Below are 14,539 nucleotides of genomic sequence, written 5' to 3'. Positions count from 1 at the left end.
ATTTCACAAAAGAAAAGTTATTCGTGCGTAAAGAAGTACCTATTTCCGCAGTGAGAAATGCATTTCGAATACAATTTGGCTTAAGGCCTTCTTTCTCTTCGAGCGTCGAATTAAACGGAACCGTATATAGCAGCTGACACTCAATATACTACTCTCAATAGTCATCAATTGTGTGTGAAGCATCTTCGTCAATTGCACAATCACTAGTAAGTTATTGCTTGCCCACACTTTACTTTCCGGCATCGCCCATTCGCTCATCCTCGACGATCCATCTTGTCTGACATAGTTTCTCATAAGTTTGAGTTTAATTACCGCAACCAGCACAGCGGAATTAATACCCGAGGAGCAGAATACTGCGAAACTTAATTCAAAGCGATATGACGGGGACAGTAATCTATATTTAAATTAAAGCACTTCCACATTTCAAATATGGCTTTTTATGATATTGTCATCTTAGATTGCTAAAATTGTATTAATATATTTATTATATTTTTCTTATATTTTCTCTTCATTATATTTAATGTTATACATATTTAATACTTTTATTATATATTTATATTTTTCGTTCGCGCTTTAATATATAAAATAATAAAAAATAAATTTTGAATAAACTTCAATATTTTCGTTCGTGTAAGTATATCGTCTAATCATTTTAATTCTTTATGTTTACGGATTGGTGTTTTCATGAAAGACAAAAATACAGATAACTCACCTTATTTCTTACACGAGATACGAGGATTTCAATGTGATACTGCCACTCCAAGGCAAGTAGAAACAGTTGATGCCAACGTCGTTCCAATGATCTTGCTATCTGTAAGGGCTGCGAAAAGTGATGTTGCTGTTTTTGCTGTTGCTTCTGCTCCTGTTGCTGCGTGAAAACTTTATCCCCTAATTTGACAACCGAACTGACAATACGTCCGTGCGCCTTAATATCTCGTTGGAGTACCTGAAACAGAAATTGTCACGCATCTGTTAGCACCTTTCGGTCTCCAAAAGATAGATAAATTAACGGATCGCGATCGGTGTAGATTTCTATCTCGATACCTTATCTCCTTGTTTAAATTCTCTAGATCCAGATATAGACAGATGTATACATATAGCTATGTGGAAAATGTAAACCGTAAGATAAATGAGAAACAAGTACGCGAAATGTATCTCGACGCAGCATCGACATACTATATGACTCTAGCTGTTCAACGACACTGATGACGATTAATAACGTAGCGAGTTCATGATATCCCTGGTAAGACCGAGTCGGAAGAAAGTAAGCGCAGCTTAGGAGCGTGTAGCATCAATCGACATTGCGTATGTGTGTGTGTATCTGTGTGTATATATATACGCTAGAACATAAAGGTTAAACGTACTCGTGCAAAGAAAACGTTTAAAACTTCTTTATTACTTCCGCCAAGTAAGCCAAGCCACGCTAGTTAGTAAGTAGGCTCTTCCTATCTCTCTCTCTCCTTTGTACAACGCTCACGTACATTCGCGGGTTTCCTCGAATCGAGCCTCTAAATCTCCGCGAGAAAAACAAAGGTGTGGGATATCACTCCACGCAGTTCATATTAGCCCACTTTCTCTGATAGATTGCATACGATTATGTGTGATTGTTCTACTTATCTCGCAGCACGACGACGATTGCCGCGGTTCGCTTTCACGCACGGCTCTCGTCTTGAATTTTTCTTTTTTTCATTCTCTTCATTCTTTTTATATCGCTCCTTCATTGTCAATCGTTCATTCGGGCTCGAAAGGAGTAATGCGGCGGCAGCGAGGAACCAGCCGGTTATGAAAGCGTGAATATCTCTCTCTCCGACAGAATGTGAAACGGGAAGATATATGTATGAATCGAGCCAGTCAGCGTGCGCTCGTGAATAACTTTATTATTAATAGAAAATTCCGCGTTTCTCGCAGATCAGATAATTACCGTATCGGATAATAAATAGGGTGAAATTACGACCGCGTTCGTAAATTGTGAAACGCTACGCATTTGCCTCCGGTAGCTCATGCAATTGTGCAACACTCTTGATATACGCATATTCGTCTAAAAAAAATGTGTATCTGCAAGGAAAAATATTTTTTTAAAAATACACATATTCTATCGAAGATTGATACGTTCGTTTTCATAACTTTCGGTCCACATTCCGGAGCTCACAGTGCATAGAATATATAAGACACGGTTGCACGCATGAAATCTGATAAGAAACAAGTAGGATGACCGCGATAAAATGTGTACAATTGTACAACGCTCTTGATATGCATATTCATATTAAAAAAATTGTATATCTGCAAAGAAAAATATTTTCTTAAAAATACACATTCTATCAAAGATTGATACGTTCGTTTTCATAATTTTCGGTCCACATTCCGGAGCACATAGTGCATATATGTATAATATATTTATAATATACAGTTGCAAGCGTGAAATCTGATAAGGAACAAGTAGGATGACCGTAATAAAATGTGTGCTGAGGAAAATGTAGAGGAAAAATAAAATAAGATCTATCGTGCGTTGCTTAGTAATTTTAACGCGTCTTGATGAGAAAGTTCAGCGACATATATTAAAGAATCACGACGAGTGAATTGCCATGTATATACGAGAATGTATTCGAGAAGAGAAACACAAGCTCATTATTTTATCCGAGGTAAGATATATAATTTATGGTTCGAATTCATAATGCCAAGTCGCCACATGGAAAGGCGAGACGAATTGCAAGAGAGAGAGAAAGAGATGGAAATACTGCGTTGGTGGTAATTCACGCATACCGTTCGATGTGTTATTGACATTCACCGATACTGCATACTTTCACGTTGCGGATTGATGCATCTCGTATGTTATTAATTACAAAATTCTTCTTCTCTTCCTCGTCTTCTCTTTATTTATTTAAAAGGACTTCGCATCAAATACATGGGATTTTGATTTGCAATGGAATTGGCTGTTTTTTTCATATGTTGTAGCTTATGTCCTGCTGAACAAAAGATGTAATAAGTAGCTTCAAAGCTAAGTATTGGATAGTTACTGAGTTACAGCCAGTCAAACAACTCGTAAAGCCCGAGTTTTTGTAGTTGACTGGCTGTAAATCAGTAACTATCTATTATTTAGCTTTGAACCTATTATGTTTTTGTTCAGCAGATCATAAGCTACAACATGAGAAAAACAGCTAATTTTACCAAGATTCAATTTTATATGGTTAGTATGGGGTTTTTGAACCTATATAAAATTCAAAGAAATTGAATCCCGGTAAAATCAGCTGATTTTCTCATGTTGTAACTTATGACTTGCTGAATAAAAAATGTAATAGGTTCGAAGCTAAATAATAGGTAGTTATTAATTTGCAGTCAGTCAAACATGAAAAATTAGGACTTGGCAAGTTGTTTGACTGGTTATAAATCAGTAACTACATTTAACTTTGAAGCTATTACATGTTTTGTTCAACATATAAAAAAACAGCAAATTTCATCGAAAGTCAAAATCCTATGTATTCGGTATCTTTAATTAATAAAACCCGAGAAAAATATTTATAGATATTCTCTAATTTCAGGTAAGAAAAGTAACAATTAAATATTCAAGAAGAAAACGAAGAATGTCGTATATGGTAATTGATTTAAAAAAATAGAATAGTAAAATTAGAACAAGTAGAAAAATAGAAAAAATGCATGAGAGTGAAATCATATGAGAACAATACAACAAAAAATTATATATACAGGGAGAGAATTACTTTCGTCATTACATGTGAAAATTAGTTCGCAGAAGTTATTCTTTCCCCCGAGGTGGAAATTATTATAAAAGCCCTCAGCCGGTCTTTCCAGCTCTTCGCTTTCCACCTCTTCAACTGGTTTCTATCGCGCTTGTCAGAATGTCGTCGGCTCGTCCCAAGTTGAAGGCCTCGACGGTAATGTTAGGGCAATAACCTTCGAGTTAAGTTGCATATACTGACAACTGCAGTGCAGTCTAAAAGATAAAAAAATGGAATGGAGAAAATAGCGAAGAGCATTCGAAACGCTCTTCCTTTCGCTAGTTTCGATAGACTATCTCCCATGTCCTCATGCGTGACAATGACATCGTGGAAAATATTACATGATACAACACAGGAAGTGAGTCGCGAAACGTAATGTAATGACACGATAACGTAATGTCATACGAGATGCGGGTTTCTGAAGACACGCAATGCGTGTCTAGCCAGAGAGAGAGAGAGAGAGTCTATCGTTCTATCATGGTACTGATAATGTGTCCTCATGTCGGTCGATCGACGACCACGATGACGATGACAAGTGAAATGGCATTTGAAATCACGCGAGAACTCGCGGCGATAGTAAAAGTAGATAAATTTAGAGCGCAATGTGTGTGCCGTATTGAATAATTCAAACCCGATGTTATCTCGTGTTATGAAATTAGCGTCTATTATTGGACGACACGTGAGTCATTCTACGTGATTAAGTGGGAAATAAGATTCCACCAAGAGAGTTAGATAAATTAAACCTCTCTATATGCGTAATGAAACGGGGGGATTAACTTCCGCGCCGAGATGGCGATTTGACAAGCCGCAAGAATCCGAGGTGGACTTTACGTTTTAATACCGATGCTGGTATCTCTCGAATATCGGAGAGAGCTAAGAGTTCCCGTTAATTTATATTAAAAGCGACATAGCGGATATGTTCTATTATCTAATACACGCGCTATAAATCGCGTAGGGGACGAAGAAGGCCCTTTCTTGTTTATCAAAATATTGCCAGCTCATAACGTTAGAACCTCTTGCGTAAGTATACATTTCGGTTTTCAGAGCATGACCGTCGGTAAACCGTGCATTCTCCGAACGTATATCGGTTTTAGATCGATGAAAAATGCGTAACGACGCAGTATCATGATGGGTAAAAAAAAATAAAAAAAAATCAGGACGCTATCACCGCAGAATGGAGATTAATCCGAGACGAGCGAGCCGATAACTCGCCGGGTGCGGCTATACCTCCGAGCGATTCCAAGACCAACATCGGATCGCTTAAATTGTTTCGAGGAATGTATCATCTCACGGAACGTTTTCTACAGGGTGTCTCGGCTAAACGAGGACATTTAAGCACGCGCGTGTTATTCGACATACATTGGAAAATGCGTACCTTTAAAACTGCGTAGAAGCAGAACAAATATTTCTCCGCAGAAAATTTCAACGTACACTCTTTGGCATATAATTGAAATTTATTTTACGATAATTAATTAAAAATTAGACTCGTTCTTTTTGAAAAAAATATTGTCTATACACAGAGGGAATTTTCTCTTATTTACTCTCAAAGTCATGGGAATCGTGGTTTCTCTGATTAATATTTACTACTGATAAAAATATTAATATCTACCACGGTAAGATATAAAATATGTTCGATTAATTTTACTAAAGTAAAATATTAATCAGAAATTCTTATTAAAAGAAATTCTTATAAAATTCTCCCAATACCATATGTTCCCACGATTACCATGATTTTGAAGGTAAATTCAAAGAAAAAATTCTCTCCGTGTACTTAAATATATTTCACGATAATTAATTAAAAACTAGACTCGATCTTATTGGAAAAAAATATTGTCTATACATAAAGAAAATTTTCTCTTAAATTTTACCCTGAAAATCATGGTAGTAATCATTACTGTGAGACAATATGGTATTGAAAGAATTTATAAATTTCTGATTAATATTTATCACAATAAAAAATATTAATATCTACCACAATAAGATATAAAATATGTTCGACTAATTTTACTATATACATATATTAATATTTTTTATTGTGGTAAATATTAATCTTAAAAAACTCATAAAATTTTTCCAATATCATATTGTCCTACGATTACTATAATTTTCGGAGTAAATTTTAATAGAAAATTCTCTCCATGTATGTAGATATCCACAAAATGTACCTTAGAATTCCACTATTATCTTAGAGCTGCCTACCTTCTTGCATTTCCAAATTGAAAGATAAAAGAAGGTTCTTTTATCGAGAACACCCCTATATATATATATTTCGACGACGTCACAGACGAGCACTGTTATTACCATGCCGCTTCTTTCAATCCAGGTTGAATATACCTATATTCTATCGAGAAATCTCTTTCGGCATACAATCTAATCGTGATTTATCGACACGCTTCATACGATGAGTAAGACTGTCTACTGCCACTAACACGGAGAAAGTTAATTTGTCATTACTATGTCATTATGTTTCGCGATGTATGCTGTATATAAAAAATTAGATGCAACTCTGAATAACTCTTTCTTTCTTCTTTTTTTTCGATTATTATCCTCGAATACATTTTTTTCGCGCGCTATATGAATTTCACGCGTGTAATACCTATATCTTCGTAAACACGCGCACAACATTGATTAAAGCAGTTAATACCCCGTAAAAAAAGGACTCTTCGTCCAATCTCTTTCAATTCGTGAGATAGAATCGAGTTTCTTTGTGTGGGAAAGAGAAAGTGTACCCTCCATCACCGATACTAATTTCTTCACCTTCGGTATAGTCTTGCGTTTATAGTTGAAAAATGACGTCTCGGGATACTCCGCGCTATGTTATTTGAGGTCGCACTGGTAAATGTGGGAGGTTAAATCGCAGGCAAAACGCGTGGGTAATCGGTTGCGAAGCTAAGACTGCACCAGCTAAGACTGCACTTATGCTAGTGCGTTCACTAAGCGATTTTTCTTCACTTCCGCGAAGAGCAGCGAGACATGCTAACGCTATCTCGAGATACTGAGGGTAATTGCGTACAGTCGTTACAGCAGTAGTTTCGCGAAACCTAGCGGTAAACCTTCAACATGGCACATTTTGTACTACGAACATGTTTGTATATTAATCATGTGAAATTATTGTCACGAATTCACAATCATATCTCGTTTGAATAACAGTGCTCGACTTCGGCAAAATCTTGCATTTTTCTCACGTATAGTGTTTCCTTAAAACCATTTTTTAATGTAACACTTATAGCGTATATATATATATATATATATATATATATATATTTTTTTTTTTATTTTATATTATTTATATAAATTTTAAATAACTTCATTCTTCTTTATATAATATTTTTTAACTTCATAAAAAATTCTTGTATAGAAGAGAGTCAAAAATAAATTTTTCTGGGGGCTAAAAACTATAGATGACATCATGTAATTACTACATGAGCATGCAATTATTGTATAAACAAGATGATAAAAGCAATGCTATTATCTTGAAATTCATGTCATCCTTAAAAGGACGATTCTAAAATACAACAGTCACTCTCCTACAATTAAGACAATATATTTTCAAAAATAAATAAATGGTGAAAAACTATAGAATTTACCCTAAAAATCATGGTAATCATGGGGCAATATTGGAAGAATTTTACAAGTTTCCCTAATATTTACCATAATAAAAAATATTAATAGTAAAATTAATCGAACATATTTTATATTTTATTATGGTAGATATTAATTATTTTTTATTATAAATTCTAAAAGAAAATTCTCTCTCTGTGTATTGCTATTACTGCGATACATCTCACAAATAAATCAATTTACAATTGTAATATAAAATGATATGTAAAACTATTCGAAAAAATTAATTTTAATTTAAAAACACCGCAAATATTGAGTCTTTCTTGTATGTCTTTGAAGAAACCTTGGTAGCTTAAAGGTTTGTAAGTCTCATCAGACTCGGAAATGGTGGTCGCATCAATGTTCTTAGTTAACGGGTGACGCCAAGCGAATGAGTCAGCCTACACACATACACGCAAAGAAAAAAATTCTATGATATAACGAGCTACAGTGAAAAAAAAAGAAAACCTCATCAACACTTTCCGGCAATTTGATAATATTAACCTATCAATTATGGCTGCTCGGACGGTCTGATACGGTGAAAGATGATTCGTTCGACAGGATATCTGCATGAACGATCTAATTAAAGTCAAATTTTTTTAAAGATTGTACTGGTGTTCGTATAGTAAATTTGCCGTGTCACAGCTCCTCCATTCATCGTGATTTTCGTACAAATTCTTCTTAATACATTATCAAATATATACGCCGTATCCTATCGAATATGCCATTTGCAATTCCTTTCAACACGAAACAATCGCGACTATAAGACTTCCTTTTTTTTATCAGCCGTCAAGGTATATTATCTCACAACAGATGTGATACGTTATAAGGTTTCCCGCGACATCGTTTATATATCAATTTTCTACGTAAAAAATGAATTCAAAGTCTTTATCCATAATTTGAAACGTCAAGTTAAGTCTGTGATAAAATCTCCGACAAAAATGCTCACGCTTCGATGCAGAATAGAAGGCAAATTACGCGGAAGAATAATGATTTGCGCATTAAGCAATCTCGTTGCTTCGGAACAACAAGAACCCGCAACAATCAAACGGAGCACGTGTGTGTATGCACACGTATAGTATGTATATATGAAATATATGCACCAACTTGGTGCATACGCGGCCGCGTAATCGCAAATCTCGCATTCTGCGGAGGGGGATTGCAAAAAAATATTGGCAAAAAAATTTTCTATTCCCTTTCACTTACGGTGTACGCTGCCTTTGCGCGTGATGGTGACGCAAGAACGACAGCACCGCGAGTTTCTTCCATCCGCGAGCGTATCCTCGTGCATCGCGTGAGCGATGCATATTTCAGAGATGATTATATAGTCGTCCGTATAAAGGAAGGTATATAGTCTTTATAGAGAAAAGTCATCTAAATATCATATTTTCACTCTTTTTCCCGGCCGATACTCGCACGGAAATGCGCGAGGCGTAATTTAAATCCCGCTTTAATCCGACTTTAATACACGGATACCTACAGATTGAATTTTAATGCTGATATATATTTCAATGGTCCGCGCGCAATGATCCTTGATTTGCGTGTGAGAAGAAACGCGTGCAGCACGCATACGAATAAATTCACGTCCCAGACCTTCCGAGAGCCTCGCAGCTGCTAACCGAGTTATCCAGGTCGTCCTCGCCTCATTTCTCGTCGTGTTCTTATTCAATGTCCCACTGTACCCCCACGGTAGAGTAACTTCGGTTTTGTCGACGGTCGGATTTGCGGTTTCGCGAGCATCTCGTAAATCTTATACGAGAGGAAATAACGACGTACCCCTTTTCCCCACTCTTTATAAAGTGGCCAAATTATCGCATCGCCGATAAGGCTCGTCGTAAAGTATACCTCGTTATCGTAGGCACGTAGTCATTTGAACTTTGAATTAAATTGACATTATTTTTATCCGCGAATTGCTTATCTTAAACGTTAACCATTTTTACGACGCGTCGTTGCAAGAAGATAACAAGCAGCTCGAAATTGGACGATTTTTTTTATAACGCGTCGTTAGGAAACATTACATAGGCAGAATTATGTTAGGAAATTGAACGGCATCTGAGATCTCGTCAAAAGTGTGCTGGCAAAAACAAATATATTTATCTATCGTAAAATTGTTAATAATAAGGCGAAAAAAACTTTGATCTCTGATATATAAATACACAATTGATCTGTTGAAAAGACTGTTCAACAAAAAAGAACTTTCTTTCGAACCCCAGCACGAGACTAGTTGTTTCTTACAGTTTCTTTTTTTGGGCGCTGCATATATACGGATCCGGTTTCCAAACTGCTTCATCACATCACAATTTTGAGAAATTACTTAAAGTTGCAAAAAAGGACTATTTTCACAAACTTCGTCATATTATAACTACAATATGTGACGTGCTGGAGAAGTTTTGTTGCAATCAAAATGAAGTATGTTGCTAGGTAAATAGATTTTTTAGGTCATTAAATACGAATTCAATGTCAAAATTATCAAATTCTAAATGGAACTTTTTTATATAAATCGATCATATTGAGTTCACTTTTGGATTCGTATTCAGTGACCTTTTTTAAAAACCCTTGAAGATTAAATAAACATAATTGAAATTTATTGAAGTCACAACTTTTGCAGTATTCCATCATGGATATCTTATTGACCATAACCGACATCAAAAATTCCTTTTTAGGGTTGAAAGTCTTAACAATATGCTTTATTTAGATGGCAATATAACTTTTTACAATCAAGCACGTCACATATTGTATCTATAAAATAACAAAGTCCGTGAAAAAAGCTCTTTCTGAACTTTAATTGAAAATTTCTCCAAATTGTGACGCGATGGAATAATTTGAAAACCATATATATTTGTCTTCAGTATCCAAAAGTAGTATCTATATAAGAAACGATAGTGAAAATAGTGAAACAGTTCAAAGGACCGAAACGTTGAAATTAAATAAAGATTTCGAGAGTTTGTTGCGTCTAGCTCTTCCAACTCTCACAGCTGATGTTTTATTTAAATTGTTATATAAAAATATCACTTGATAGATGAAAGTCTCGCGTGTAATGGGAAATTATACTTTCAATGTAAATATCGTACAATGTACGACGATATTTCATTCGCGATGTAAATATTATTAGACAGCGGGAGATATCGCGGCGACTTCAATCGTTCATCTAGCCGTTGTCGGTTGGCCTATCAATTAGAGAGAGCTAATGCGTAAAATTAACGGTGCGATATTCTACACGGAATATAGGAGAAGGTGAACACAAACAGAGACTCTGGACTCGCGCGCCGCGACTTTTCTCTCGCCTCGATCTATTTAAAATTCGCCACGGTCGCTCGGCCGCGAAAAATCTATACTATACCTATATAGCTATCCTAGCGAGAGATCGTTTTTCTTTCGGAAGGAGGGCAATCGCGTTCTAATGTCGCGCGAGCGTGAAGTTCCGCGGATGACGAAAGCGACCGCGCGCTTCCCAAAATACCTCCAGTTCAAAAGCCGAAGTGGCTACTGTCCGGTTTAACTTGCTTTACGCGCGTTTTCCCAGCATATCCTCTTTCTCTCTTTCTTTAAATTTTCAATTATATTAATTAACCGAAAAAAGCAAAGCTGCACGACCAAACTTGGACCTCTATAATATTCCCTCGACTTTCTCTTTCCAGACGAACGGGTACGCCGGGTAAATAAATGCGGCAAAGATAAGATATATTTGGCAGCGCATTGACATGCGACACGCGTGCAAATGTATTGTGCGCAGGTATACGAAAGCGTAGAAAGTCTTTCTCTCTCTTCGAAAAGGTGAGAGAGGAGACCCTTTTCTCGAAAGATCATTTGATTACGGCCAATTAAAATTTAAATTTCTGAATTGAATAATCAACGAGGCGGTAATCGAGCCGCAGCGATTACCGGACACGACCGCGTATAAAAAATTCCGCAAGGATCTACTTTCTCTTTATACGGACAATTCCGCGTGAACTCGTTTGACCTCGAACGACCGACTTCAACGTCCACGAATGTCGTTCAACGGAGCGTCCGCGCCGTGATGCGATGGGATGTGATGGAGTGTCGATGACCAAATGCAACGGAAAATAATATGTGGACCGGAGCTCGGAGTGTTAGCAGAATCGGGAACGCGGATGAAGGATCGTGCATGTTGTTGTATTATATACGATCACGGTACGGTAAATACGCGAGGAGAGTAATCGATCGAAACCCGTGCGGCTTCCCGTTTTCTACGTCGTCTTATCTGGACGATAACAGCTATCTGCTTCGACGAGTAGCTAATAACGCGGTTAAAAAAATTATATAAAAAAAAAGATATCTCGAATAAAAGAGAGATCGAGGTACCTCTTTTCCGAATGACAATTTCCCTTTTTTTATATCCTTCACGCTAATCGATACATGATAATGATGTATAATCGTCCCAGGAACAAAGCGGGAGATCATATCGCGGATGCATATTGCTCAGACACGCTAGTTGACAGCATCCACCGTAACTGCTTCATTGTTTCACGTTCTCTTTGTTGTAACAATAACGGGACAAATATCACGGGATGAATCTCAGCCGCGTTTCACGCGCGGGGAAGTCACGGTTGAAATTGGCTTGAATAGATACGTTATCTCGAATAGAAATTCTGAAGAGATTAACGAGCGAGTCCGATTTCGTTTAACGAGAGGATGCCCCCTGAGATATCGAGATGAATGCAACAAGTTAGTAGCCGCGCATCAGGCAGGAAATATGTATAGCGTCTCTCTCTCCCTCTATCTCTTTCTCTCTCTCTCCGGATCGGAACTCGGAACGCCGACTTTCACGTTCTAAATTCCTTTATCTTGCACACGCCAACTTTTATATAACATATACATACTCGCACGAATCTCGGAACAATACCAGGGTTCGGTCGAGTCGTTCGATCGCTCGAGCGAGAGATCTCTCTATGGAAAGATTTCTAAGATTACAATTAAATTAAGAAACGAGAAGTTTCTCTAATAAAATCTTACCAAAATGCATGTTCACCAAGTCGAGGGGAAAAAAGCGCACTGTCGTATGTCAGCTTAAAAACGGGGATGTAGGCGAAGAAGAGGAGAAGCCGAAGAAGCGATCGAGCATCGCTGCACGGTGAAATAACGCCACTACGAACACTTGCGAACTTGGATGACGAGGCGCGTCTTCTTTTTCTCTTTCTTTTCCTTTTTTTTCACAGTCGGCACCGACACAGTCCAACGGCGACGAGGACCAGACGGATCGACGGCCTACGCGCGTTTTTTCTCTCAACTTCTTTCTTGCGTCCAAGCTCCTCACGACGACGCATGAATGACTTCTTCGCCACGTTTCGCCGCGCGAGGTCACGCGAGGGCGGTTGTTCGGCGGCGGTTAAACCACGCCGAATGGACCGCGCGAAGAATCGCCGAGCTCCGAGCGTTGCCGAGGTATGTCTCGGTTAGAGGACGGACGGACGGACGGATGGGAAAACGAGTAGGAGACGAAGAGAGAAAGAAGAGAAGGGATAGAGAAGAGAGAGAGAGAAAGATAAAGAGAGGAGGCTGGTTAGGGTCCCGAAGGGAGAAAAGAAGACCCACCGGTACGATTGTAATCCTTCCCTGCTGCTTTTAGAAAAGGACGCTTATGAGATGCCGGTTAAAAGCCCAAGTCACACGTTGCACATATCGATGCTCGCTGTATTTCCTTCTTAATGTTACACCAAGTTACATGAGGGATGGTCACGATGTCACAAATCGAACACAAGAGACGCGGCGTACCGTTTGCGTTTAAATATAGCGATGTTTTCCAACAAAAAAAGGTGGAGAACGAGACAATAAATGGAAGAAAGAGCGTGAGAGAGAGAGAGAAAGAGAGAAATAGACGCGAAGAAAACGAAGAGTTTAACGTAGAGGGAGAATAAAAGAAGAGGAGGAGGAGGAAGGGAACCTTGGACTCAACGTGCTCGCTGTAACGTGCCCGTCCACCGGCGACGACCGTGGAACGGCGAACTCTGCTCGACTCGTGCAGCCGGCAGTAGGCAGCTGGTCTCTCCAGCGCTCGACGAAGCGCATCGTTTGCGTCCGAACGTGAGCCTTCGGCAAAGATCGGAGCTCGGAATAAAACAACAAACGTGGGTCCGCGCGCCGGCTGTTGCTGTTCGCTCCCCCACTCTCAGCTGCGTACACCGTCACATCCGTTCCTCCTAAACGTTGCGTTGGGTTGGTCGGTCGTTGCCGAGGTAGCATAAATTCAGGCTGATACACACGTGCTCGCGCTTTATTCTTAGCACGTATTCCACCGAATCGTGCTGCTTCCTAGCAATCCCGTTTTGGCGTTAACAATTCAATCGGTTAATTAACCAGACGCTTCCACTGAAGCTGATTCATTCGCAAGTTTATATCTTATTTCCGCCTAGAGCATATAATGCTATTCAGTTTACTTATTAAAAATAGGAAAAGGACAAGAACACACCACCACACACGCATAAATATTATATAAAGAAAGCTATAAAAACATTTGCCTTCTTCTGTAGAATCACAGTAGTTCTCTCCCTTATATTAACTTCAGAAACTGATTAATTCACTCTCTTATCCCTTATAATATATTAAAATGCTTAAATATTATTATGCTAATATTCATTATTATAACTTATAAAATCTAAAGTTAATAAACATATCGGAGGACTATGAACTATTTATGCTTCTATATAGGAATATTCTTTTTTTATAAGAGAGATCTTACATACAACAAAATGTAAAAAAATGCAAGAGATAAAATGGCATTTAGCATATCGCCAGTAAATATATATATATATACATGATGAAATTTGTCAAGATGTGAGGAAGAAAACCTTTTCATTTTTTCACAAAATATACACAAAAACCGTCTTTATATAAATAAAATAATAGAAAACAATGTTACTTACCATGTGCTCTATCGCTTTTTCTTCCAGTTCGGCTAAAGTCCAATTGACGTGGAAGTTCAAAGGTTGAAGACGCGATTCCATTCCTCGTAACCATTTTCTAAGACATTTTACCTCACGTTCAAAATCTGTTAATAAAAGTTGATTGCATGTACATTAATAATAAGTCAATTGGAAAACGTATATAATTTTCAAAAAGCAAAAAAATCGTCACCTGCTGATATATCTTGTTGACTAGATACAGGTCGGTCTATGGGCGCCATAATTTGTTCGACTAATTCCCATTTTGCGTTCAAGTGATCTACACGCCACGCCACTTCGTCTTTTTAA

General features: G+C 37.8%; 1 protein-coding gene across 1 annotated transcript in view; it reads right to left on the bottom strand.

The window, feature by feature from the left end:
• Positions 1-14,483, bottom strand: part of LOC114928735 (klarsicht protein) — a 44,864-nt gene extending 30,381 nt beyond the window's left edge. The window contains exons 1-3 of the mRNA XM_029300048.2: positions 14,424-14,483; positions 14,213-14,337; positions 713-946 (exon numbers count right to left, since the gene is read on the bottom strand). Coding sequence (XP_029155881.2) covers positions 713-946; positions 14,213-14,337; positions 14,424-14,472 — 408 coding nt within the window. The 5' untranslated portion in view covers positions 14,473-14,483. The remainder of the gene's footprint in view (positions 1-712; positions 947-14,212; positions 14,338-14,423) is intronic.
• Positions 14,484-14,539: the final 56 nt, after the last annotated feature.

The sequence above is a fragment of the Nylanderia fulva genome, unplaced genomic scaffold (genome assembly GCF_048542155.1).
Source record: "Nylanderia fulva isolate GAGA-0341 unplaced genomic scaffold, ASM4854215v1 Scaffold3, whole genome shotgun sequence".
Classification (NCBI taxonomy): Eukaryota; Metazoa; Arthropoda; class Insecta; order Hymenoptera; family Formicidae; genus Nylanderia; species Nylanderia fulva.
This window is presented reverse-complemented; position numbering and strand designations above follow the sequence as displayed.